Raw genomic sequence first — 26,791 nt, 5'->3', positions numbered from 1 at the left:
TTTTAAATAGGCACAGGCTTTCTGTTCTTAGAATTATTGCATTGTGAGCCATTTGCTCAGTACAGACAGCATACAGCTACAGTCATTCATACAATCAACCTTGTCCAGCCAAGGTGACTTCTGAAAATGTTAAACATCCCCTTAAGACACCTGAATGCACCTGGAAGTTCTAACTTGCATGCCCAAGTGACTTCAACCACAGCGTCACTCAGACTGAGATGCTGTGCGCCTTTCTTACAGCCCAGCCACCCAGGAATGAGCTGTTCCCTCCTTACCCGGCCCAACACTGGCACCCAGTGGCCAAGTGCCTTCACAAACACCTCGGGAGAGCTGGTAGATTTCCTGAACGCAGCCAGTCTGTTTAACAGCACTGTTTGTTCCACTACTGATGATCAAAAATCTACCCACTGTCTAAATTGTCTACGAAGCCTGAGACTGCCATCTCCGGTCAAGACCAGCCAGAGCTTGCATTGTAGCACTGCACTCAAAATGCCGCACTGAAAACAGCCAGTCACATCCAAACAAGAGACAATGTTACTGTAGGGTCAAGCATGTCAGCAAAATTGCTCTTTTTAAGGAACTAGTGTGCCACCTGAAGCAATAAGATATCTTATATGTCCTTTCTTAAAGTCCTACAGACTGTGAAAGGACTCTTGGACAAGAGAAAACTATCTTGCCCTTGATGATGCAGCTCTGTTTTTCTAAAGGTCCTAATTCTGAAGCCAATCCCCAGGACTGCAATACAGCACATCAATTTTCCCAAATTTTGAAGCACATCAATTTCCCAAATTTTGATGCAATTTCCCAAGCAACAGGCCTAACAAAGGACCCAGGCACTCAGGAATCTCCATTCTAAGTTATTTTCTATCAGTAGCCCCAAGGGGACAATGCTTCAAATTCTGGGCATTAACCGAACAGAAACACGCAGAGATGAGACCAGATGCGGAGTCCAGGACTAAACTCTGAAAGATTCCATTTAACATTCTTCCTCTAACACAGTGACACTGGTTTCAGATGACAATAGTCTTTGCAAATAAATAAAGTCAAATGTCACAACAGCACATCAGAGAAATAGAGAAGAAGACAGGAAAAGCAAGCTATGAAGTGCAGAGAAGGCAGCATGAACAGAGCAAATACTTTACTCGCAAAGTCAAGAACTGAACTGAAAGGATTATCAGAATAGTCTGTGAGCCTAAATTTTAATACTCCCCCATTGTTCAGCATAAGGGATTGTGAGAAGGGGATTAAACTTCCATTAGAATTAGCTTGATTGATAGATTAAGATGTGATGAAGGAAACTGACTTGTAACTTTAAGCTGCTTCCTCACCATGAACTGCTCTGGTTTCTAAAAAACACAACTTCTAACAAAAGACAGAAAATACTCAGCACCACAGTAGTTGAACTTCTTGAAAAAAAATTTAATTGGACAAATGTCCTCATAACACAGGTAAATTGTACATCACAGATAACTTGCTTACACATGAACTTAATTAGTCTTTTCGTAACTGGATAGTTTGCTCTTTAATTCCATCTTTTGTGACAATGCAAATCTTTAGTGCATCCCCAGTGTACACATCTCTCTCAGCAGCAGAAATGAAGACATCCTTAACCAGCTGCAAAGCCTTTTCCAGGGTCAGAGGTACATGCTCCACATTTTGCATGTTCTTGAAGCCAATCTAAGAAAGATGAAAATGTATTTTATCCATCTATGAAAACTGTTTCAGTCTCTGCATTAGAATAAACAGATTTAGATAAATTAAAAAGAAGAAATGGCCCATCTATTTTAAAAACCCCAAAGCTGAAAAAGTATTCCTCCAAAGAGTTTATAGTTGAGAGCTTTGGTAATACAGACATTCTTAGAAAAATTACCTAGAAGCAGATCCAACATACAGCCAGCATAGCTCCTCCTGCTCATTCAGCATGTACAAGATCACAATGAATGGATGTAATTGGATGTAATTCTTCATAAATTTCTCACAAGTTTGGCAGTACCAGAACTGCACATGAGTCTTTTTTTCTCTGGTCACTTTTAGTTAGGAACATTTCTTAAAAGCAAATATTCCCTGAGATACCTAGACTTCAAAACTAAGTCTATATTGGAGCATATCTGGTCCTATCAAACAGTGTTAAGTTAGCTCATAAATATAAGCATCAACTTATGCATTAGAACAGGTAAACAAGAAGAGTCCCATGTTTTGCCTGACACCCATAAGCAATAAAAAATTATTTATCACTACTTGATTTATGCAGAATATATTTCCTTCAGTTAATAAAGTTAGAAAAAAAAAAGGGAAATATTTTATTCCTTTCTCATCTGGTAAGGAGTCAAGAATGCTTACTACTTTTCTAAGCACAAAAGATGTGTTGGCATCAGGTTCAAGTGACTAAATATCAACACCAATGTAAAAAAATTAAAATGAGTAAAACATGTTTTGGTATTTCTCCTATTCAATTATTAACAGCTTCAACTACATATGAAAATATTCTTCAAGTATTTCAGACAGATTTAGCTGAATAAGTTTCCAGCAGTTTTATGTAAGAACACTCTTACTAAAAAATGGTACCTGAGTTGTACAAAACTGAAGACTTAAACAAGGGTATGTTAAATGATAAAATGTATGTATTAATTCTATCTTCTTAATTTGGTATTATTTCATACTAAGTAACAGGCATATTTATGTTATCAGTCAAAAAAAAACTCCCAAAACCCAGAAAAAAACCCATCCAAACAACTTTTAGGATAAATATAACTCCCCAATTAAAACATTTCTTTAAACAGGCACTGCAAATACAAATAATGTATTAAAAATCTGAACAGATCCCAAAGCAAAACTTTGATTTCTCCTGAGAAAGTAAAGCCACATAATTTATAAATGTAAAGCCACATAATTTATAAATGTATGGATTACCAGATCCTACCTGGGTAATAGATTTAAAACTTCTCCCAAAAGTAATATTCTTGAGAAGTAAAGCTACATTAATTTAAATGTCACAAATCTTTACTGAGATAAAGAAAAAAACAAACCAAAGCAAAAGCCAACAAGCTATTTTACCTGGTTATCCAGCAAAGGCTGCAACATTGCACTTGCTGATCCACCTGCTTTGAAAGTATCTCTCTCATAGGAGCCCACTGGATCAAAGCTATAAACTGCTCCCTTCCCTGAAGAAAAAAAAAAAATTAGTAAGTAATTCAGAAAGCTGCCCAATACTGACAAGCATCTTCAACAAAACCAGCTCTCTGGATAAGCAGCATCTGGAACACTGCAGAGCCCAGTAAACCTTTACCAAACAACACTGAGTATGTTCAGATGATGTTTTTTACAGAAGACTCACTATGGCTGCAGCCTGGTACAGTATCCAATGTTATTTTCTTTATTTAAGCCACAACCATGCTTCAACAGATGTTTCCTACACTACTTACCACAGAAAAAGTGTTGATGCAGAGTAATCAAAGCAGAAAATGAGCTAGAGTGTAGTGCTGCACAAAGAGCCCCAGGGGCTCCAAGGCTAACACAAACAAGCACCTCAGACATAGTTCCTGAATGATACATTTCTTGAATTACCTCCAGAAAGCATGCCTGGATGCCTCTGCATTGAACTACCAGAACCAGGGATGATGCTCTGGTCTCTCGCACACTTCCCTCTGAAGCCAGACGAGGTGGTGCAAAGTTTACTGGCTTGCACCAACATCAGAGGTACAGACACACTGTAGCTCTGAAGCATCAGGGTTTGAGGAAGACATGCCAGTCAGAATGCAGCAGCTGGCCAAGCCCAGCCTTTCTGTTCAGACAGGCTGCACCCAATTCAATTAACTGGCCAGTGCCCTTGGCAGCAGAGCACAGGAGCTGAACAGCCCTGAGAAAGCCAGCCAAATCAACAATCAATCTTGCTGGACCCTAATTTAGACCATGCAAGCAAACCTGCACACTGATTCTTATCAGCTGCTAGAGCACCCTTATAATCTGAGATTTACCATTATGCAGGGCAGACTAATCCCCTGCCAGATCCCACAAATCATAGACATGCCTTAGCAAGACTGGGAAAACAGTATGACTTACTGGTAAAAACAAACTGCAGGGGATAGCTAAAATTATCCAAACAAGACCACCTCTGAGCTCCATCTCAAAGCCAGACAACACAGTATTTCAGCAACTCAACTAAATCACTGGACAGGAACCCAGTAAGTTCTGGAAGGGCTGTACATTAAACTACAGCTTCATGATTTTCATTAGAGGTTAGTTAACATTTTGAAATAGCTGTGTAGAAACCTGTCTCTGGAGTAAGTCTTCATATTAAATAGTCTTTACCATACTCACAGGTCTGAGTGAAACATATACAATTTTCCTGGTGACATCTACTTTAAAGTTGCAATTTAAAAATCCAGCAAAACAGTTGTAAAATTTTCCAGTCTAAAGTATTAATTATTTCACTTTAGAGATTTTATTTGTAATCAAATAATTTTTTAGACCTTCAGAAATGGAAAATCAAGTGAATAACAAAAACTAGGAAACCAGCCAGATACACAATATGTATTCAATCTGTGTAAGTACCATAATGCCTAAAGGCAGGTATTAGGAATAGCAAACCAAACTTTGTTATTCAATCAGTACACCTGAGATGTAAAGGAACCCAACAAAATGCAGCCCCTCTTTTTCTTCTTCTGTTTGAAGTCTTACCTTCTTCATCAAGTCCACCAATTATATTGTAAACATAGTAGGGAAAGAAACGTCGAGAGTACAGGATTGTAGACAGCATTGCTGCAATAGCCCCTGTAGTCATGGTCTTGTTGTTGGAATGCTTGTACATCTGCCAGTGGTAGAGCACATTCAAGAAGAAAGTCAAACACTAAAGCTGACATTCAACCAAAATTACATTTTCTGTAACCTCACTACAGAAGAATCTAACGCTAAGCAAAATTATTAACCAGCGCAATTAGTGAAAACACACTGGTCTAAAAGGTAAAGCCTCTTTACAAGCCAAAGATTAACATATCTTCAAATTTTTGTAATTAATAGGTGTTGCCTCATTTACAATATCCTTTCCAGCTCTTCCATTCTACAAATTTGTGTTGTCACACTTATTAAGAACACAGTACCAATTTTCCCTGCCAGATCTTTCACTAGCAGAACAGTTATGATACAAACACTTGGAAAAAACTAGCAGAAGTTATAGTTAAAACATGTTGTATTATTGGTCTCAAGTATAATGTTAAGAATTTAAGTTTCTAAATGCAGTAAGATTCGTAGTTACCTTTAATCTGGCTTCAATAATTTTAGTAAGGGTAAGGCAGTCCCCATGGAAACCAGTGCATCCAATGACAGTTTGTTCTGTTCTGAAAAATGTAACATTTTGTTGCAATTTCAGACTTAGCATGAACTACAGAAATTTCTTATACAGGTTATTATGAAAACACCAAATGTACTTTCAGGTTTATTTCCAGAGGGCTGCATTAAGCTTGTACAATGGTTATGAGACATTTATGGTACTGGTGGCTTCTGTCAGCACAAACAGAAGTTATCTGGCTGCAGATGCACTACAGAAGCTTGGCTCTCTGCTCAGTTTTGAAATGTTTTATGAACACTAACCATAGGAACACACACTTGAAATTTTAATTCTAGGAAATAGAAAAGAGTCCAGAAACATTAACACAGAGAGACCAACCCAATGCAGTCATTCAGAAAACATCTTAAAGTCTTCTCTCAGCCTGTCACTAGAATTACACAAAGTCACCATGTGCAATATGTACCCTGTACCAGACTAATCTCCATCTGGACAGTATCAGAGAGTCAAACATATAGAAGTAACAAGTAAGCCAGGAGGAACCAAGTTATTTTGTTTTCATATCATCAATTTATAAAAAGAAACAATAACCCTGACAAAAAAAAAGTTTATATAGTTGATGACAGCCTATAAGGCAAGCACCTGCTGCAGTAAAATGAACATAAGTAACGTGTAGCTGTAAACTAAGGAGATGCTACCCAGGTGAGTCAAACCAAGCCTAAAATGAGCATAGAAAGTTCAATTATGGAGCTACTGATAGGTTTACCTCCCTTAAAACAAACACCTCTCTAAATTGGCAGGAAATTAACCAGAGAGATACAGTACAACTGGCAGAAGTGGGCACACTTGTGTACCATCACCAGATCTCCTGACAAAGCAGAATGAGTTATCATAGGATTAAGTAAAAATTCATCTGATTATCCAGCCAAAAAACTCCATATTAAGGTTTGTATCATGCTAAAAATGTTCTCACTCAACTTCAAGAGCATGAAACAAGAAATCTGGCTATATTTACAACATCACATCACATCACATCTTACATTACAGCAAAGGTCACCACGACTCCAAAATCTACTTTGTTACTGGGCTCTTTCTTCTAAGAATTCTGCTTAAAGTAGGAGGCAGGTGACATGGTCAGCAGTACAAAAGGTTTTCCATCTTTTTCAATCCTCGCAGATTGGACTTACAGCTTGTAGCATTTTGGACTGTCCCGGGAGTGAATGGAGTAGCCTTCACTCAGACGTGTGTCAGAGGCAACGATACAAAAGTCTTCTCCAGCAATCGCCAGCACAGTCCTTAAAAAAAAAGAGTATTGATAAATCATGGCCTTCTTAGACAACACAGAAACAAACTAGATAGTAATTCTACACCCGGACTCATGTTTTGTCAAGTATCTTACATTCCTTGCTATGTTTCCCACTATGCACATCCCTACTCAACACCAAGGGAAGAAGGCACTAGACAGACTGAAGAAAATACCTGCATGTAGCCCTCTACTCTGATTTTAACTGTATGGAAACTTGGCAACACAGAGACTCTACACTAGGCAAGAACCAGACGCAATGGATGAGGTATTTTATATGCTTGATAATAACTAATCCTTCTAAAACAAGCAAAGTACTGAGCTATGGTATCACTACACTAAAATAAATGTCACTTATAAAATCTGGTGTTATTACCTCCTAAAACCTAGTACTGTGATCACCACAAGTGTACTACCATTAAGTAACAAAGATGCCCTTTGAAAAGCAGTAGTCATCATAAGAAAAAAAAACCTACTTGGCCAGATCATGCCACCAACTCAAGCGTGTAAAACATCACCTGCCTTTAAGAGTTGCAGCAAGGTAGCATCCAACCCAATAACATGTTTACTAGCAACCTGGTAAAAAGCAAAGGCTGTAAACTACAACACAAGAAGTTCCACCTCAGCATGAGGAAGAACTTTTTAACGTTGAGGGTGGCAGAGCACCGGAACAGCCTGCTCAGGGAAGAACTGGAGTCTCCCTCTCTGAATACATTGAAAACCCACCTGGACGCGTTCTGGTGTCACCTGCTCGATGTGACCCTGCCTTAGCAGGGGGGTTGGACTGGGTGATCTCCTAACCCATCCAGCCCTAATTCTGTAATAGGACCATTACCTGGGTTTTCTAAGCCACTATAAATAAACAACCCTGCGGGGAACAAAAGATGCGTACTTTAAGACCAGTGGAAGTTTAGGGAGCCCGAGTGCTCCAAAAGCCACAAGGACAGGCAAGAGCACTATGAAAGGCTGCAAGGCCTCAAGGCAAGCCCGAGCCCAGCTCCTCATTGTGCTGCCGCTCTCTCCCCACAAAGAGACCGTGAAGGGAGATAAACCCGCACTGAGCACCGAGAATAAGCAGGAGAAAGGCGAGGCAGCCCCAACCCCGGAGCCGCTGTCCCCTGGGCCCCATGCCCCGGGTGCCCGGTCCCGCCCGATGCCTGCGCGGGCCCCTCACCCTCCGTTGAAGGTGTACGGCGAGAAGCGGTAGTGCTGCACGGGCGCCTCCAGCCCGTAGCCCGTCTCGGGCCGGGAGGGCCCGCAAGTCGCGGTGGACAGCATCGCGGCCGCCCGATCGCTGCTGTCTCACGGCGAAATGGCGGCACCGGAGGCGGAAGCGCGGCCGCTCTGGCAGGGCAGCGCAGCGCCGCCTCCTCTCGGCTGCTCAGCCGGGCGGCGAGCGCCGGGGCCTGGCCGGAGGGCGGCAGGGCCGCCGTGGAGCGGAACCCGCCCGCGGCAAGGAGTGTCCCTGGGGCCCAGGGCAGGGCTGGGCAAGAGCCGGTGCCGGCGCTGCCCTGTTGCCGGCGTGCCCGCTGGTGGGAACGTGCGGCTGATCAGTGGTGAGGCCATCGCACACCGCTCGGGTGGGCAGCAGCGTGGCTCCTGCTCTGCAGGGGAGAGCGCCTTTGGAAGTGCCGTGAAGAGCAAGATTCGGGAACCATAGAATCATCGGGTGGTTGGAGTGGGAAGGGACCTTAAAGATCATCTAGTCCTGTCACGGGCAGGGACACCTTTCACTGGACCAAGCCGCTCAGAGCTCTGTCCCGCACTGAACACTTACAGGGGCAACCTGTGCCAGTATCGCACCACCCTCACAGCAAAGAACTTCCTCCTAATATCTAATCTAAACCATCTCTCTGTTATATATGAGTGATTAATTCATGCTGTTAGTGAATATATGTATGTATAAAATATTACATTGAACTACCACATGTCTTTGACCAACTCCGGCCGGGAGCAGAATCTCATTTCTATTCAAGCAGTTCCCAGAACGTGCTAAAGATAACATCAAGTCTTTAGCTTATGAAAGGAGCCTCCCGGGCCATGAACACCGATTATCCCGGCCGTTCACGAGGGCGACGCCAGGTGATTACATCGGGCTTCCGGAAACACCGGCAGCACCCGAATACATGTGAAAGACAGTTATACATGTGGAAGACAGCTATACAGACATGAGGCACACATTCGGAGGAACTCGGCCATCCATGTGAAAAGAACATCCAGGAAGGGCTGAAAGGACTGTAGAAGCACCGAGAGTGAATCTTTGCATTCCTATGTGCAAACTCTACATATGAACAAACATAAGAGACATCCTGTGTTATGCAGGCCTCGGGGAGAATATAGAGTATATAAGCAGGCCGCATGAAGGGATAGGTGTGAACCTCCGAACCTCCGGGGAAACGCTGGCACTGTCAGTCAGATCCAGGTTCACCCAGCGCCAATATCCGGAGTTGACGCTGTCTTGGCTATGGCAGATTTTTTTCAATTTGTAATGAATAAATCTTTGTCAATTTTTTTTTTAATTTGGCTGCGGAGTCAATTCATTTATAACATCTCTTTCAGTTTGAGGCCATTCCCCCTTGTCCTGTCACTACATGCTCTTGTGAAAAGTCCCTTTCCACCTTTCTAGTAGGTCACCCTGAAGCCTTCTCTTATCCAGGCTGAATAATCAAAATTATCTCAGCCTTTCCTTGTGCTTCCTCCCCCTAACCATCTTGGTGGCTCTGCTCTGGACTTGCTCCAAGAGCTCCAGGTCTTTCATGAGTAGGACAGAGTACTCCAGATGGGGTCTCACCAGGGCCATGGGGTGTGGTGCTAGGCACCATGGCACAAGTGGCTAGGATAGAAGCTCGAAGAGGTACTAGGGGAGTACAGGGCGGGGACAGTGAGATGCAGGGGACACACGGTGCTCCTTGGGAGAAGCGTGCTGCCCTGCTTGGAAAGCCGTGGTGGCTGCAGTCTCCATGGGCACTGTGCAGACACAGCGGTGAGATCTGCAGGTAGCAGCACAGCAGTGCGGAACTCTCCACAGCTGCAGTGTGAGGAGCCACAGCTTCTGCGAGGGCCTGGTGCATTGCCAGGGACCCCACAGATTCACAGGATCTGGAAGGCACCACAGGGGGTCATCTGGGGCAACCTTTCTGCTCAAGCAGGGTCATCCTAGGGCACCTGATACAGGGCTGTGTCCGGATGGTTCTTGAACATCTCCAGTGAGGGAGACTCCACAACCTCTCAGGACAACCTGCTCCAGTGCTCAGTCACCTGCACAGTGAAAGTTCTTCCTCATATCCAGACGAACTTCCTGTGCATCAGTATCTGCCTGTTGCCTCTTGTCCTATTGCTTGGCACCACCAAGATGAGCCTGGATGAATCCTCTTCACACCCACCCTTTAGATATTTATTGATATTTATGAGGTCCCCTCTGAGTCCTCTCTTCTTGAGGCTGACCAGGCCCAGGTCCCTCAGCCTTTCCTCATAAGTGGATGCTCCAATCCCTTCATCATCTCTGTAGTCCATCTGCTCCAGGAGCTCCACGTCTCTCCTGTCCTGAGGAGCCCAGAACAGGACACAGCACTCCAGATGTGCCCCACCAGGGCTGAGTAGAGGGGCAGGATCGACCTGGTGGCGATGCTCTTCCAATGCATCCCAGGATAGCACTGGCCTTCTTGGCCACAAGGGCACTGCTGGCTCATGGACAGCCTGTTTGCACCAGGAGCCCTTCTCCACAGAACTGCCCCCCAGCAGGCTGGCCCCAGCCTGTGCTGGTGCATGTGGTTACGCCGCTCCAGGTGCAGGACCCTGCCTTTGCCCTTGTTTAATTTCGGAAGGTTCCTCCCCGCGAAGGCTCTTGTCCCGCTGGCGGCGGGAAGTGACGCGCCGGGCGCGCCGGTGGCGCGGAGGCGGGGCGCGGCCGGGCTCCGGCGGGCGCGGAGCGCGGCGGGAGCGGAGCGAGCGCCAGGTACCGAGTGCCCGCCGCTCCCCCGCGGCCGCCGCTCGCCCCCTGCCCGCGGCCGGGCCGGTGGGGCGCGATGGTGCGGGGTAGGCCGGGCCTGGAGCGCGGAGACGGTGCGCGGGCCGGGCTCGCTCCGCACCTCCGGGGCGGCCTGAGCCGCGGCCGGGGGAAGCGGGGAAGGGCTCCCGCGGCGCGGAGGCGGCGGCCGCCTTTCTGTCCCCCGCCGCGGCTCGGGGCGAGCGGCGGCCGCGGCGCCGGCCGCGGGATGGGCGCGGGCAGTGGCGGGACCCTGCGAGGGCGGGCGGGGGCTGCGCGGGGCCGGGGCCGGTGTGGATGGCGAGCGAGGAGGGCTGGGGGGCGCGGGCAGGCTGTGGCCGCACGCCGAGCGCTGCCGTGTGGCTGGGGGCGAGCCCGAAAGGGGCCTCGGGAGTGGGTCGGGGCCTCCTCCGGGCTGTCTCCGGCTTCTGGACTCTGTTCCCTGGACCGAAACGTCGCCCGACGTTTGTAGTGGAGATCCGAGCAAGCCGCGTTAAGTGGCTGGAGGAGGGATCTCTGCGTCGTCGGTGCCCTGGGTGCAGGTTTTGGCATGCCTGGTATCCAGCCTTCTTACTAAATAGCTAGGCTGTCGAGGAGTTGACTTTGTTTCTTCCAGAATAATGTTTAGGCCTTTAATGTACCCACGTTGTAAAGCCTGCATGCTCTGTGTGATACCTTTGGTGAAGGTAAAGATGATAATGTCGGATGGTCATGGGTGGAAAAAAGCAGGCCTTTCTAGCTGCAGTGTAAATATTATTGTAATTCTAAGCTCTCATATCCTAAAAAATAGAGAGGCTGAATAGATTGTCTTCAGATTTTGAGGTAGCCTCTGGCCTAATAATGACCTTGAGTATTTCATAGCAATAATTAAGAAACTTACAAATTAATGGGATAATATTTTATATCGTTGGTATAATAACATTTAAATTCTCCACTTCTGTTGTTTATTTCCATAACACAGCAACAGAAATATAGTCAAAAAATGAGAGAAAATCATTGCATGTTTCACTTGTGTACTTGAAATTGGTTTTCACAGATTTCTTTTTTCCTCATGAAATGCACGTCATTACGGTTTGAAGTCTGCTAGTGCTATGTTTATGGAATTGGATGGGAGAGGTTTTCCTAGCTGTGATTTGAGGTGTGATGCTTTTCTCATAGAAGAAAAAAAGTAATTTTTGAAAGCCCAAGCCTTAAAATGGCCAGGAAGAGACTTACAAGCAATTCAATTAGTAGTCAAGGGAATTAAATTCTTTAAAAAATCAGTGCTTTTGCAGCTAAAGAAAGCTTGGAGTAGAATGAGCATCTACAGCTTGAGCTGTTTGTGCAGGAAGGTTTGGTTAGACAGAAGCCTGCCCATGTGAGTCAGGTGACCTGCCAGGGACTTCAGCAGAATCACACTGCAAAGTTTCTATGGAGTGTGCCTGGAAAAGGTTATTTTTATGGATTGTGCCTGCATGTGTGCATACCCGTGAACGTTCTTATATGTATTTGTACGTGGGAGTCTCTTATCTGAGTCAGCAGCCAATAGGTTTGCTTTTGGGTTTGTGTTTAGGTATTATTCTCAGGATATTCCTTTTTTTCTTTCCAGGCTTTGGTTAGTGTTGTAGACTCATATTTCTCTGAAGCTGATGTTTTCCTAACACTTTCAGCTTGGCTTTAAAAGCTGCTTTGCTGGAATGTTTTAAACGGTTAAAAAACCTCTAGGATTTGAAGTTTATTTAAATTAATTGAAGGAAGTACTTCTGGCCTCACCAAAGAAATAACTGGAATCATGGATCAGAACAACAGTTTGCCACCCTACGCTCAAGGCTTAGCCTCCCCTCAGGTAAAAACAAATTATTTAAAATGTAACTATGATTTGAATTTCCTTCATGAAAGTGCTTTCTCTTTCTTGCATCTAGCTTCACATTTTTTTGTTTGCAGATCTCAAAAATTCTGCTAGGGATTGAATAATACTAGTATAAAGCAGAATTTTTAAACCATTGATGTCTATATTCAGAAGTGTAAGAAACATGTGGTTTCTTATACATGGAATATATGTGGGATTTCTTAATGGGGTTTCTCTTAAGCTGAAGCACGACTGACAAGTTGGAAAGATTAATTTAATTTTGGTGGTTGCTCCTTAAACTATGTACGTAATGGATTGTTACTGGGCTATGAATGCAGTGGGTACAGTGAGCACAGTTGGTGTTCAAACAATTTCAAGTTAAATTGTGGGTCAGAGCTGAGACATGCTTGCAAGGTAGTGTGAGAAGCATGTTATGCTCCCTAGATTCCTTTGGGTGCTACTTTATTCTATAGAACATCTGCATTTCCAAGGATTTTCTGATTTTAATGATTTACTATTATATGCTTCAGGTTTGATAGGAGCAACTAGGCTAACATAGATTTATTTTTGACTCCTCCTGAAAACTTTGTCTCTTAAAAACAAAACGGAGTCATCACGATCTGTGGTTTTCCTGTCATGTTTTCTTCTGTAGGGTGCAATGACTCCAGGAATTCCAATTTTCAGCCCGATGATGCCGTATGGCACAGGACTGACACCGCAGCCTGTCCAGAGCACCAACAGTCTGTCCATATTGGAGGAGCAGCAGCGGCAGCAGCAGCAGCAACAAGCAGCACAGCAATCCACGTCACAGCAAGCGACACAGGGAACGTCTGGTCAAACCCCCCAGCTCTTCCATTCACAGACTCTTACCACAGCCCCTTTACCAGGAACCACACCTCTGTACTCTTCTCCAATGACTCCAATGACTCCAATAACTCCTGCGACACCGGCATCAGAGAGCTCTGGCATAGTGCCACAACTACAGTGAGTGCCCGTGTGTCAGTGCATCATGTCCTTTCTCAGATAGCCCTTTAAAGACGTAGGACCAAAGTCACATCAGGAATTAGGTACTGCATTTTGGTGGGAAGGGAGGACCTGAGAATTTATGTGTCCCCTGTAGCAATATGAGTAATTTTTACTTTTATTTTTAGCTTAGCTTCATTACTCAACCACTTAGTAATATAAACAGTTTCTTAGTGATTTGTCAACGGTACATCTTTGGAGCGCACCAGTGGAGGGTTATATGTCTTCATTTAACACAATCATAATTTTTAACTCCTTGCACTTTAGGAGTTCAAGATCTTTCCTTTTCCAATGCTTGCCTAACACTGAGTTTGTGAGAAAGTAAAAAATGCTCGAACTAGTTCTAAGTTCAGGTATGGAAGTATTTTTAGTGAACTTCAGTTTTAGAGGGACTACTTCGGAAATTTATGGAGGGACAACAAGAAATGGTTGATACCATGAATTGAAAGAGTAGTTTCTCATATTTTTCTTACCTTTTTCCCTCACTGAGGACCTTTATATTTCAGGGTTTTCCCAGGAAACAAAATTTTTTATCTAGTAACTTTTTTAAACTTTTTGGATACCTGCTATCCCATTTCCTGGCAATGCATTTACCTGGGTCATTCCCACTTAGTTTTGCACCCTTCTCCTTGAAGGGCATAGCAAGGAAAGTTTCAGAAGGTACTATCTCATTTTCTCCTGTTTCCAGCAGCTTCCCTGATTGTGGTGAGGGCTCTCAGCATCAGTAATTTTTCCTCCCAAACTAAAATAGAGATTCTTCTCATGGGACACTTTTCATAATAGCTGACTGATAAGGAGGAATCAGCAATTATGCCTTAGGAGCTTCTGCCCTACAAAAGGAGGTTCCTGAGCCAAAACACTGCTCGGTGCTCTTGTTAGTAGGAAAGATGCCATTCAAACTCACTTGGAGAAACAAAATAATAATTAAAAAAAAATTATTAGGCTTGGTTAAAAGTGAGGGAGACACATGAATTCCTTATTGTTTTTTTAATATATTTCTCTGATCTGTCTTCAGGAATATTGTGTCCACAGTGAATCTTGGTTGCAAACTTGACCTGAAAACTATTGCACTTCGTGCCCGAAATGCTGAATATAATCCCAAGGTAAGAGAAATGTATTAAGAGTTTATCCTATAACAGATAAATTAAAGGCACAGGTTGTGGCTGCAGGCTGCTGCAATAGACTGAAAAACCTACCTGCTATATATGCAGTTTTATACTGTAGTTAAAAGGGAAATCTTAATAAACTTAGGACATTCAAATTAGTAAAAAGCATTTTTTTGCTAAGGTAGCTGTGATGTGCACCAGGTTGTAAGTTGTTAGATTAACCTAACCAACAGTGTAGTACTAACCAACAGTGTGTAACTGAGCTGCCCAATGTGAACCTATCAAAATGATGTTCTCTGCTACCCTCCCCAAGCTTTTTGTGGTAGAGGTGGCCTCTGCTGCTGTTCATATGGGCATATTTTTTTGTAGTGCTCAGTGAGCTCTTTTTGCTTATTACCATGAATTGTCTGATGATGAAATCTTGTTCCCCACCTCCCAAAAAGGAGAAAGGAAAGAAGAGTTAAAATCCTGGACTTCTGCCAGAGCTTTGGTTTTCTCCACCTAGCTGCTCCTCTGGAATTATTACGGTCACAGGGCATTCACTCATTTCTCATAGTCTCACTTCCCTCTGTTCTCTCATGTTCTCCAGTACTTCTGCCACCTCATTGCTTCTGATAGCTAACTTGGTGGAACATTAAAATGCATCAAAACAAAATCAATTAAATTGATTTTTTTTGCATACTGACTTCAAAGTTGCCTGCTGCTTCTTAATAGTAGTAGGGTTCTAAATAAGTGGTGTCTTTTTAGCTTGGGAAATCTGAACAACAGCAAAGGACCTGGAGCATTAAATCAAAAAGTAATGTTGCTTCATGTTTCTTTTGGGTGGCTCCTCTTGAAAATGTTATCTTTGCAACAACAGGAGCTGGACACTAATAATAAAGTTTAGATGTTGCATAGTTGAATTGGCTTGTCTTGGGAAGGCTTCAGTTTTCCTGGGGTGTGTGTGTTTTTCTTGTTTTAGCATTTAGTATTTTGCTGCAGTTGACCTGAACTTTGCTCTTAAAGGTTAAAGCACACATGCAGGCATATTTGATAAATGACTCTTACTGTAAGTTTATACCAGTGATGCTGTTACATAATTGTGAGTAAGATATTAGTGCAGCAAAAATTTGAGCATGCCTTGGTAACTCCTAATGTAGGGGGTAGGTGGCTGTGTAAAATTTGTAGGCTAGAAGAATCAATACGAAACACTGTTTTCCATGGCAGAGGGATAGAAGGGTTATATAACACACTCCTGACATTTAGTCAGTGGATTCATCTATCAAAGAAAGATGTTGCTTGGCTATATTATTTAAGTCATATTTTGACAAATGTGCTGTTGGGTAACCCACGCTACGCCTTGGTTATGTCAGCAGAACAATTCATGGGACTGCAGGGTGAGCTGTTCCAAGTTAAATATAACAAACAGAAGTTTATTTTTTTGTGCATGCGTGTGTGTGTGCTTGTGCCCACCTCAGTTTCCAATATCTCTTGCTTCAAGGAATTTAAAAATATTTGGAAATGCTCACTGAGAATAAAAAGCTAGAGCTAATCAGGCTGCTGTGTCCTACAGTGTTAGCTGAGGTGACTTCTGTTTACACAGGACTTTGATCTCCAGCTGTTCTGTTTGCTGGTATTGTAACACTGTCCATTTTTTTTTTGGATAGTCTTCCATCCTACTTATAAGAGATAAAATTTCAACACATATGGAAGAATTTTTTAAAATTGTTTCTATTGCTCTGATGCAAATGTTAGCGTTATTTATATGTTACATACATATGGTTTTTTATATATATGCATATATAGTAATGATATATAGTAATGAGAGATAAACAGGAGTGCAGTGGTAAATATCCTTCCTGCCTGGCTCTACCTCTCAGTGTGTGTGCTTGAAGGTACTTACGGTTTAAGCATTTCAAGTAAACTTTGAGTGATTTGTAAGTATGTTTGACCGTAGTTTTCCTTGCACTGCAGTGCAACTTAGATGATGCAGATTTGATTTTAATGTAGTGATGATAGCAGTGTATCACTAACAGTCTCAATGCTCACACTTCAGCGTTTTGCTGCTGTTATTATGAGAATAAGAGAACCACGTACTACTGCACTGATATTCAGCTCTGGAAAAATGGTGTGCACAGGAGCAAAAAGGTATGTTTAGGCATTATGAGCAAACTAACTCAGGCTGTCTTTTCTCATTACCATGATGCTTGTTTATGTAGACACATCAAAATTATACAGGTACAACTAATCTTGCCTCACAGTTACCTCAGATTATACACATTTCTACAGAAAATGCTTGTTTATGGTTGAAGAGACTTGTGGGGAAATGGTAGTTCTATTTCGGAAGTGCTTGCATTCAGTCTGATAAACTGGTTTGCAGAGGTTATTATATTCAATTTTTTTGGCCTTACAGTTATCTGCTTTTTCTAATAATTAAAAAAATTCAGCAACTATGCATTGGAACTGCTTAAATTGTAAGGATAGTGAGAGAAAGATTTTATATTTGAATAGCTTCATTCATCACAGGACAAGAGCTCCAAATATCTGGTTCCTGTAGTCTGATCTGTTCTTAACATGCTCATTGAAGGACAAGAATTGAAAACTAAACATAAGTTTAACTCTGGTGGGCAGGAGAAATTCTGCTCCGAAGAAGTCTGCTAGGAATCCAGAAGGAATAAACTAATGAGCAGAGATGAATGAATAGATCTGTACAGGAAAACATTTTCTCTGCCTGGTGACACTTGAAATTCAAGTTGTCTTACTCTGCATTGGCAAAAGATTCTCAGCTGTTTACAAACCTGAAGCAAACTGAATTCTGCAACAGTGGGTAAGGCTGTGCAGTTGTATTAAAAACCCATGTTTGAATGCCTGGGCTGAATCAAGCAGAAAATTTTGCCAGTTGACAGATTTTTATAGAAATATGTATTTTCTAGCAGTAGTGGTTCAAGGTTGTTCCACAGTGAAATCTTAAGTAACAATCTAATCTTAAGTACTTAATCTTAAGTAATGGTCGCATTAGAGGGACTCTGGTCAATATTTTAAAAATGTAAAAGGTATGGATTTATAATTTACTGTTTTGTGTCTCATGAATAGTGAATGCAACACTAACGGTGTCCAGGAGCCTATTACCAAAATTGGCACGAAAACCAATCAGTGCTAGTTGTTAATTTTGGATGTAAAAATTTTGCATGTGAACTCCCCTCTCCCTTCACACAGAGTTTTTTCCCCAGTTAGGTATTTGTGGTTTAATGCTGTTTGCTTGAAGTAATACTTAACTGAGGCGGTAATACGGGTATCCTTTTCTCACTTCAGTGAGGAGCAATCCAGACTGGCTGCAAGGAAGTATGCAAGAGTTGTTCAGAAACTGGGTTTTCCTGCAAAATTTTTGGATTTTAAAATTCAGAATATGGTTGGCAGCTGTGATGTGAAATTTCCCATCAGACTGGAAGGATTGGTACTCACACACCAGCAGTTCAGCAGGTAAAAAAAGGCTTGTTTATGTTTCATTCTTGTTGCATACTATCTTAGAAGGTGACATCTGTTTTGATTATTCCCTTGCACCACAGGGAAATCTGCATCTTTGTTCCCATCTCTGCACTGCCTCAGGTGTAACTGAGGCTGCCCAATGTGAACCTGTCAAAATGATGTTCCCTGCTACCCTCCCCAGGTTTCAGGGAAGTCTACATCTGCTCTGCCCAGTCCTAGAGTGGGCCCAGAAGATAGGGTGGAACATGAGTCTGTAAGCACATTTAAACACACTCTCTTCTCTTGCAGCTACGAGCCGGAATTGTTTCCTGGCTTAATCTACAGAATGATTAAGCCAAGAATTGTTCTGCTTATTTTTGTTTCTGGAAAAGTGGTTTTAACTGGTAAGTGAAGACAGTATCTTACTCCAAGAGGTGAGATTTAGACTGTAGGACAGAGAACAGACAGGGATACATAAGCTGCCAGGTACTTTTCCTTTAGAGATGACAGTACTGAGAAAGGAGACTTAATAGAGTATTTCCTGGATGGTGATGTTAAGGAAACTTCCCTGTGCAGCCATCCAGCAGCCACCCTGCCAATCAGAGCCAGACCAGCTGCAGCAGGACCAAAGCCTGTTGGCAGTGGGCAGCTCCAGCGAAGCCAGCAGGTATCCTGCTTGACTCCCTACACACTCCACTCACACAGTCGGACCAGGTTTTCTTGAGGGCTCAGCACCAGGCTTTGTTATAAAGGAACAATCATCATGAACCCTAGTCAGGTGTGCAGGTGCCCAAAAAGCTGTAAGTATGCAGGTGATCTGTGGCAAAATCTGAAAGACTGTTTCTTTGTCTGAGCATGTGACTGAGCTAGCTTTTCTTTGGCAGCTGGGTTGCAGGCTGCTGCCATGCTCTATGATACGGCAGCCAAAGAAGGGGAGATACTTGAGCTCTAGGACATCCTCAACCTTGGGTGCTCAACCTACTCCCTCCATTTTTTCTCATGCTGTGTCTTACTAGGAAGAAGAAACCCACAAGACCCACAGACAAAAGAAGGATCATGTCCCTGCAGTGTGGGGAAATGCAGTTCTCTGCAGTGGTCTTCATTGCCAGACCTTCCTTCCCCTGATACTCACACTCTCAAAAAAAGCTCCCCAGTTAGGCCTTTCTGCACAAACATCCTACAGGGCTATGCTTTTTGTTGGGTCTCCTGTGGAAATCATGTATATGAAAATTCCATTTGCAACATAGCATCATCACAGAGATGCTAGTGAAAGTTTTAGCAGTTGTCAGATTAAACAGAGAAGGCTGGTAATGTAAGCTCTCTATGAAATGTGTTAAAAAGGATTGTAAAAATGGAGATTTGTGGATACAAGTAGGTTTTATATAGAGTTGCATTCAAACACACATTCTAAAAGCTAAAATTAAGTATTTGGTGAAAGGTACAAACTAATTGAATCCCTTCTCTTTTTCCAGGTGCTAAAGTACGAGCAGAAATCTATGAAGCATTTGAAAACATCTATCCTATTTTAAAGGGATTCAGAAAGACAACGTAACAGTTTCTACACGTTTCAGAGAAATCAGGGTTATATTTTAAAAGGTATTGTGTATGGCACAGCAGTAACAAGAAACGGACTTCCAGTGCAACTGCAACACCAGGACTTGGACTATTTCCCAGTTAGTGCCTACTTCCCTGATGCTCAAGGGGAACTGTTTTCTTGAATATGTCTACTGAGTTACTGTGAGTTGCTTTACTGGGCTGTTCCTGGAGCAGCCCCTCCAACTTTTATTTATATTCTAGCTTTTAAATAGTTTTAATGCCAGTTCTATTAATAGAAAATCTGTAAGTTGGTTTAAAGACAAATGCGACTGTGTCACTCAGTGTATAAACCACTTTAATTGCCATGTATATATGTTTTAAGTTCCTTCCATAAGACCATGGTTTTTATAATTTTCAGAACTTTAGCTTTTAAATTTTTTCAATTTTAAATTTCTTTGGTGCCAGACACATTCCCTCTTTCCAGTATTAAGCAAGATAGAATAAATTTATTAATTAAAATGGCTCACTGTACATATATATATAATATATACCTTTCTTCTCTTTCCTTCTTCAACTCCACATGTACAATAAACCCTGTTTATACAACTATGGGAACTGTCTTAATAAATTTTAAAATTACCCAGCTGGTAGAATGAAATACATTGAATTACTTTTTTTATTTAATAGGTTTTTTAAAAGCAGATGCACTGCTATAAGTGACATGTTGTTTTGAGAGAATCTTAGCAGTGCTCTGGCTTGCTTACCAGCAGTCACATCTTTGGCAAAGTCTACCTTGAATGTCTCCAATATGTTAAAGCAAAAGAGATGACTGGCTAAAGAAGCTTGTGTTTGAGTATGTGTTGCCTTATGTTCCATAGATGGATATAGTCAAGTCTTAAATAGCTGCACTTGACTGAAACAATAGATCCCTGCTTAGCTTCTAGAATTTCTTTAAATTACTACCTTTGTATTTTACCAGCTGTGACAGCCTCACTATATTAGTGTTCCTGTAAAATGTCAAAGCCCTTCTACCTGGAGTCAGCATGTACATAATCTTCCGTCTGAAAGATGCTTGAAGCCTAATAGGCTCAGAGCTAAAAATAAACTTTTTTTTTCCTTCAGTAAATTTCCAGGAATAATAACATCTCTATGACTTACACATAATTTCAAACAGCTTTTATCTGAAACTAACCCAAATGTAAACAATGGTCTCATTTCTAAGTTGGTGTTTCGTTCCAGACAAAATTAAGTTTTGGCTGGCTTTGATACTGCTCCATTTGCACATCCTGAGTGACCTTAATCTTCAGTCCTCTCTCTATACCAGTGACACTCCAGGTGTTATAATGACTGGTTTCATGGCTCTTACCAGAAAGATGCTGTTTATTAATGCAGCTGTGCAGGATATACTCAAGCACTGTGTTGCCTTCAGTGCTGTGCCACTCTGTGCTGTGAACTCATGAATGTTCCTGAGAGCTCTTGGCTGTAACTGTATGGCTGTCCATGCTTTTGCAGGACCTGTTACTATTACCAACTTACATGCAAAACTCTTCAGAAAGCATGAAGCCCTTAGAAAACCATAGGACAGTCAACAAAATCAGTTGAGCTGTACTACAGTGACTTGAGACAGTTTGCTCTTTCACAGCACAGACCAGGGCTTCAAACTACTCTGCTAGAAATTAAGTCCTGTGATAACAAAACCATTTCCAGGTACAGCATTCTCTGCCTGCTTATTTGAATACTTTCAACACCTAAATGATTTCAAAAACCCCACAGTGGACCCCACAGAGTCACAGGTAAGCAGCCATGAATGGCTGGAGCAGGGTAAGGGAATATGTAACTGAAGTCAATTCTATAGGGAAACACACAAAAAAGCCTTCTCTGCAAATATTGCCATAGCCATAGGAATAGTTAAGCAATTACCACAGCAAAGCTCAGCCTTATGGTTTCACTATTCTCTTGCCTCAGCTATATGGCAGTCATACAGTGGAAGAATCCCTGCAGAGGACACTTATTTTTAAACTTCACCAATTATGGCAGACTTAAGGTACAATTCAGCCTGAAAATCTGCTGCTACAGGCAGTGTGTAACAAGACAAATGTGTTCTGATAGGGCTGAATTTGTTTAAACTGCTTCTACACCAGGTAACAGAGTTAAACTACTTCTGCATGCGGCTAATAGTTTTAAAGTCAGATAAAACACTTAATTTTTGTGCATTTTATCTCAATCACTCAGAACATGTGACAAACTCTCAAGCTAGGTTTAGTGTACGTGCTGAGAAAGGGAAGCGGATTTAAATTCCACAGCAAAAGGTTATGCAGCTTTGTCTTAGTCGACTGCTGTACAGCTCTTCAACATAAGCCCGCAAGTGGGTTTACAGTAGTCTGCTTTTCTTTGAATGAATGTTAATTTTTGAGTAGCCCAATGAAAATTCTGACAGACTACAATCTTTTAAGTTTTTGAAGTTCCATTACCAACAAAAGATAATTTCACAAATCCAAAAGTTTTTCATCTTTATTTAATGAACTTCCAGAAATGACATTTGAAATGAAGCTTTCTGAACAAATGCATCTGGCTTCATTACCAGGTTGAAGTAAAAGCTCCTCTGGAGCACAAGAGAGGCTGTCAAGGTCTAGTTGCAGCAGTTTTATCACTGTTACAAGATGCACTGTTATCAGTGACTTCGGTTCAACTACCTCTTTGCATAGTGCAGAGATGCAGTGAAACAAATCAAGTATTCCATTTGGATGACTCAACTTCATAAAGTACAGCCCATGGAATAGTCTTGTTTCCATATGAACTCTTCCAGGTATTCACTTCCCCCACCACAGCTGTCAGCACAAGTGTACACCACCAGCGTTCCCCAGTCAATGCTCTCTCCAAGGCTGTCAACCTGAAGGTGATTCAGGAGCTGTGGCATAATCTTCAAGGAAAACCAAAAGGTTTAGAGGCAGGCCACAGACTTCTTCCCTCTCCCCCCTTCTCCTGAAGAACAGTCCTGCGTTTGGTGTAAGAATTTATATTCTCTTACACCAAAATCCCATATGAAGCTACTATGTATACAGCAGCTCAAATAAACCAAATTTGGAATTCTAGGTAAGTTTTGTTTGGCCTTATAAGACTTGCCTGATTTGTGAGCCTCCCACCATTTGAAATTCCATTAGTAACTATGTTTTGCCTTTCCATGACATTGTGTCCACCATACATACACCTATAGCATTCAAAGTTCTACAGCTGAATGCTTCCAGCCAAACATATTTATAATGGACATAATTAATTGAAAAAGCACTTATAAGAGTAAATAAAAGCTCTGTACAATCATTTAGTGTAGTTAGTTTGTTGCAGCTTCAACCTTCTAGCTCAAATTACAAGCCAACACCTTTACAATTAGATCCTGAGTCGGAAATAAATTACCTGTATTATTTTTAAGTGAGCTTACATACCTGGAATTCAAATATCCTTTTGGCACCACATACGCAATTTGGGATATCTTTTTCTTCAGGCCTGTTTTCACCTGACACCCAGAGTGGACCTTCTCCTCCTCTGCAGTATCTAATAATCTGAAACACAGCGGAAATTTAAGTTCTTGTGACTATCCTTTCATCTTGTAATAAAATAGATGTTTAGTGACACAAAGCTGTAGATAGAGCAGAAAAAGGTCAGTTCTCTAATAACCATAGCAAAATATTTGCAAATGCAGCATTCTAAATAAGACAGGTTGCTTATATGAGTTTTCTTAACTATGTGAATCATGCAAGTATTCATATCATATTTTTACAGTGATCCAGGGATCATCTGCAGTGATTTGTAATTCCCTAACCAAGGCACCCAGAAATGCAAGGTTGTGTATGTTACAGTCTTAGGACAGAGAAAGAGCAGCGGGAGAATTAGCACACAGACCTGCACACAGTTAGGAATGCAATACAGATCTTTCTGTCTGCAGTTCTGCATCTAAATACAAGCAGACTAGCCTAATGTTCAAGGTATTTTCAGACATATCCTTGGTTTTCAGTTACTAGCAAATCACACATTATCAGCAAAAGAACACTTGGACAGATCAGTCAGTAGAGAGATGGTCAGAGAGAGTGAGGCACATACCTAAGGCAGAGAAGGGAACAGACTCAAAGTCTCCTACTTTCTGAGTGTGTACCTTAACCCCTCAGCTACCAGGCAAAACATGGAGAGAATTTCTTCTTCACCGGTTTGATGGATTTAGGACTGTCTTCTCTGAATGAAACCAGAGACCATGGTTTTGTTTCACAATGTAGCTTTTTAGCCGTTTGCAGTAATAAGAAATAGCATGAGTGGGAGAAGATTTCTGTTTTAAATAGTGGAAATTCTAAAGCCATCCTTCAACCCTAAAAACAGCCAAGCCACCCCCAATGCAGCTGGTGACAGGGACAGAGCTCTTCTCTGCAGTTTTTGTTCTGCTGAGAAGGAAGGCCAAAAGAGCTGCAGGCTGGGGAACAGTGCAGTGGTTTGGTCCTTTGGTTGGAACCACGTTCACAGGGTGGTGGCTCCTTCCACACTGTGGGGGATTCAGCACCCTCGTGCCACCTCATCCTGACCAGCAGCTGTTTAGGGTGGCTGAGCAGGTGCTAAACTCTTACTTCAGCATGAATTAAGTTCACTACATAAGGAAGGTGAGAGTGTGTGGGTTAGGTGTGTGGAGGATGAGGAGGCATCCCCATTTCTAACCAGGTACAAAATGTTGCAGGTGCAGCAGGATGCAGTGTCAGAACCACTACTTTCAAAGGCTGCCTCATCTTCTGACCTGCTCTGGCTCAGCAGCTACTTGTTTTTTAAACACTTGGAAGATCTTTTCTTCTTCAGTCTCATGTTTTGCCATTGCTTCCAATGTCTCTTCATCTAAGGACTGAAATGCTTCGTCTAAGCAAGAAAAAAGAACAGTAAAACTTACTGATAGAAGGCTGATAGAAGACACTAAAAATTAAAAACAGTATTAGCATGTGTAAATTTATTTTTGCTTTGTAAGCCATTCCTGGCATAAATCTAAGATTTTTTTCTTTTCATGGCATGTTAAGATTTGGTCACACACAGGTCCATTTATAGTTTTAGTTGTATTTTAAACAGAGATGTCAGTACTGGAATACTGGAAAGGGAAGGAATTAATCTACTGAAGTTTATGGCCCCCAGCAGGTATCACTGAGACTACAGAACCTTCAGGACACCACATTTGAAAAAGGCCCATGTGCTGCGTATGTGCCAGACTTCAGTTTTTAGCACTGAAGAGTGTATCTGTTACACTCCAACAGCCACATGAACTGGGGGCACAAAACACTTGAGACAGCTTTGGACCACAGTAAGGGACCACCAGGAACCCAGCATCCTTCCCTGGCACCACCACAAACTCTCCACCCTGGGTGTGTTCAAAGCCAGTGTGGTTGCAGCAAACCCATTGTGAATTTAGGGGGAGCAGGGAGGAAGGAGCCTGCACTTAACTGCTTCATTCAAAGTCAGTCAAAACATCCTAAAAGCAGTTTTCTGCTAGCACAGAGGAGAAATTTTATTTTCCATAAAGTGACAAATTGGCTTGGCTTGACTTAGTTCAATCTAACCATCTCCTGATTTCAACAGCATCCAGCAGCAGGTGCTCAGTCGTGTCCTTCTCACTTGAGATGTTCCTGACCTACTGGAAGCACACAGGGACACAGTGTAACTCCGAGCTATCTGCAGCAACAGCTGCTTCAACAGCTCCTGGGGTCAGAGCTTAGTAAGTCTCTCCCATAAAAGCAACTTATATTATGGGATGTCTAAAACAAACTAGCATTGCAAATGACCGCACATTTAGCCTTTTTTCATCAGAAGTTTACAAGGAACACTTAAAAACCACAGCATTTAATATTTTAAAGATATGGTATAACTGGGAAGAATTACAGGCAGCATTTTATTTCTGACCTGCAGTGCCTGCGGCTCCAAGTTCCTCTTGTTCTTTTGCATCCTTTGATGTATCTTCAGCTCCTCGTTCATCATCAGTGCTGTCAGCAGGAAATTCTGGTTCCTCAGGTTCTATCAAGATTTCATATTCTGGAAAAAGGAATTCGTTATGCTCTGGAATTGCATCTGCCGAGTCATCTAGAAAACAGAAGACAGACACCACCATATCATCTCGTATTTCACGTCCTTCTCCCCAAAAGCTACACGGCAAACTACATAGCAGAAACATTGCACGAGCAACAAAGATTTACATCACTGCTAGACCCGACGTGAAGAAACACTGTTACGTTAAGGACAGTGGAAAACTGCAACAGGCGTCCTGTTGCTTTGAACTTCTGTAAATCCAAGTGGCGTGGAAGGCAGACCAAACAGTGTTAGCAGCAGCATTTAAGAACTCGAGAGCTGCGGGTCGGCAGCTCGGTGGTAGTAACCACAGCTGGCACTCGTGTCAGTTCCCCGGTTGCAGAGGCCCCGTTGGCCGCGGACCCACCTCCGGCGCCGTGCTGCCCGCAGGAGCGGCGGTGCCCGCGCCGCCAGTCCAGCGCCTGGTGCTCGGGCCCGCAGTAGGCGGCGCGGCGGCAGCGCCCGCAGCAGCGCGGCCCGAGGCAGCCGCAGACGCGGCAGAGCGCGGCGCCGCTGCCCAGCCGCCGCGGGAGCGCGGGGGCCGGGCCCGGGGGCGGCTCCTCGGGGGGCGGCTCCTCGGAGTACGTGTCGTTCCGCCGCGGCAGCTGGTTCCGGAACACTGCGGGCGAGACGCGCCGGTCAACGGGGCGGCGGCCGGCGGCCCTCGCCCCGTCCCCCCCACCAGCGTCCCCGCGCCTCACCGCGGAAGGGCCCGCACGGGCCCGCCAGGCGGTAGCAGGCGGGGCCGCGGCAGGCGAATACGAAGAGGGTGCGGTGGAAGGCGTCGGGGCGGCCCGGCAGCGGCGCGTACAGCTGGAGCAGGAAGGCGCAGGGCTGCTGGCAGCGGCCGCAGCGCAGAGCGGCGGGGCCCGGCAGCCCGGCCTCGCCCAGCCACGCCGGCCGCCCCCCGACCTTGCTGGGGAAGTAGGTGCTGTGCAGCCGCCAGGCACCGCCCGGGCCCTCCGCCACCGCCGCGAAACCCAGCTCCACGCCGGGAGCCATGCCGCTTCCCGTCGGCCGCCAGGCACCGGGAGGGGCGGGCGCTGCGCCGGCCCGGCCCCGGCTCAGCCCCGCTCTCCCCGCCCCAGCCGGCCCCCGCCAGCTCCGCTCCGGGCTCCGCCCCTGCCCCGGCTCCGCCTTTGTAACGAGGCAGCCCGGAGCGGAGTGGGGAAAATAAAAACCCTGGAAGACGAGGGCAGAACTCTGC

General features: G+C 43.6%; 3 protein-coding genes across 4 annotated transcripts; 1 reads left to right on the top strand and 2 right to left on the bottom strand.

Annotated features, from left to right (window-relative positions):
• Positions 1-1,384: 1,384 nt before the first annotated feature.
• Positions 1,385-7,901, bottom strand: PSMB1 (proteasome 20S subunit beta 1). The gene is made up of 6 exons (XM_084203052.1): positions 7,759-7,901; positions 6,469-6,576; positions 5,252-5,333; positions 4,678-4,807; positions 3,055-3,161; positions 1,385-1,677 (listed from the first exon to the last, which is right to left on the bottom strand). The coding sequence occupies exons 1-6, from the start codon at positions 7,860-7,862 to the stop codon at positions 1,492-1,494; spliced, it is 717 nt and encodes a 238-aa protein (XP_084059178.1). The 5' UTR covers positions 7,863-7,901; the 3' UTR covers positions 1,385-1,491.
• Positions 7,902-10,455: 2,554 nt separating this feature from the next.
• Positions 10,456-20,144, top strand: TBP (TATA-box binding protein). The gene is made up of 8 exons (XM_084203292.1): positions 10,456-10,539; positions 12,158-12,394; positions 13,050-13,381; positions 14,436-14,523; positions 16,562-16,653; positions 17,818-17,985; positions 18,280-18,374; positions 19,443-20,144. The coding sequence occupies exons 2-8, from the start codon at positions 12,341-12,343 to the stop codon at positions 19,520-19,522; spliced, it is 909 nt and encodes a 302-aa protein (XP_084059418.1). The 5' UTR covers positions 10,456-10,539; positions 12,158-12,340; the 3' UTR covers positions 19,523-20,144.
• A 1,870-nt stretch (positions 20,145-22,014) lies between these two features.
• PDCD2 (programmed cell death 2) lies at positions 22,015-26,700 on the bottom strand. 2 transcript variants are annotated; one of them, XM_084203146.1, is made up of 6 exons: positions 26,286-26,700; positions 25,952-26,203; positions 25,423-25,551; positions 24,278-24,393; positions 22,947-23,063; positions 22,015-22,426 (listed from the first exon to the last, which is right to left on the bottom strand). In XM_084203146.1, exons 1-6 carry the CDS (start codon positions 26,584-26,586, stop codon positions 22,262-22,264), a joined length of 1,080 nt encoding a protein of 359 aa, XP_084059272.1. In that variant the 5' UTR covers positions 26,587-26,700; the 3' UTR covers positions 22,015-22,261. The 2 variants fall into 2 exon arrangements, with proteins under 2 accessions (XP_084059272.1, XP_084059271.1); XM_084203145.1 differs by having other exon boundaries at positions 25,423-25,599; positions 26,286-26,699.
• Between the last annotated feature and the right edge of the window lie 91 nt (positions 26,701-26,791).

The sequence above is a fragment of the Fringilla coelebs genome, assembly GCF_963513975.1.
Source record: "Fringilla coelebs genome assembly, chromosome: 3".
In the NCBI taxonomy this organism is placed as follows: Eukaryota; Metazoa; Chordata; class Aves; order Passeriformes; family Fringillidae; genus Fringilla; species Fringilla coelebs.
This window is presented reverse-complemented; position numbering and strand designations above follow the sequence as displayed.

Coding starts and splice junctions, on each gene's coding strand:
- PDCD2 (XM_084203145.1), bottom strand. CDS start 26,586: ATGGCTCCCGGCGTGGAGCTGGGTTTCGCGGCGGTGGCGGAGGGCCCG. Junction 26,204..26,285: donor CCCGTGCGGGCCCTTCCGCG/GTGAGGCGCGGG, acceptor TCTCGCCCGCAG/TGTTCCGGAACCAGCTGCCG. Junction 24,394..25,422: donor TGGAGCCGCAGGCACTGCAG/GTCAGAAATAAA, acceptor TTTCTTGCTTAG/ACGAAGCATTTCAGTCCTTA.
- TBP (XM_084203292.1), top strand. CDS start 12,341: ATGGATCAGAACAACAGTTTGCCACCCTACGCTCAAGGCTTAGCCTCC. Junction 12,395..13,049: donor AAGGCTTAGCCTCCCCTCAG/GTAAAAACAAAT, acceptor TTTCTTCTGTAG/GGTGCAATGACTCCAGGAAT. Junction 17,986..18,279: donor ACACACCAGCAGTTCAGCAG/GTAAAAAAAGGC, acceptor CTTCTCTTGCAG/CTACGAGCCGGAATTGTTTC.
- PSMB1 (XM_084203052.1), bottom strand. CDS start 7,862: ATGCTGTCCACCGCGACTTGCGGGCCCTCCCGGCCCGAGACGGGCTAC. Junction 5,334..6,468: donor AGTCCAAAATGCTACAAGCT/GTAAGTCCAATC, acceptor TACATTTTTCAG/AACAGAACAAACTGTCATTG. Junction 4,808..5,251: donor TTATTGAAGCCAGATTAAAG/GTAACTACGAAT, acceptor TACCACTGGCAG/ATGTACAAGCATTCCAACAA.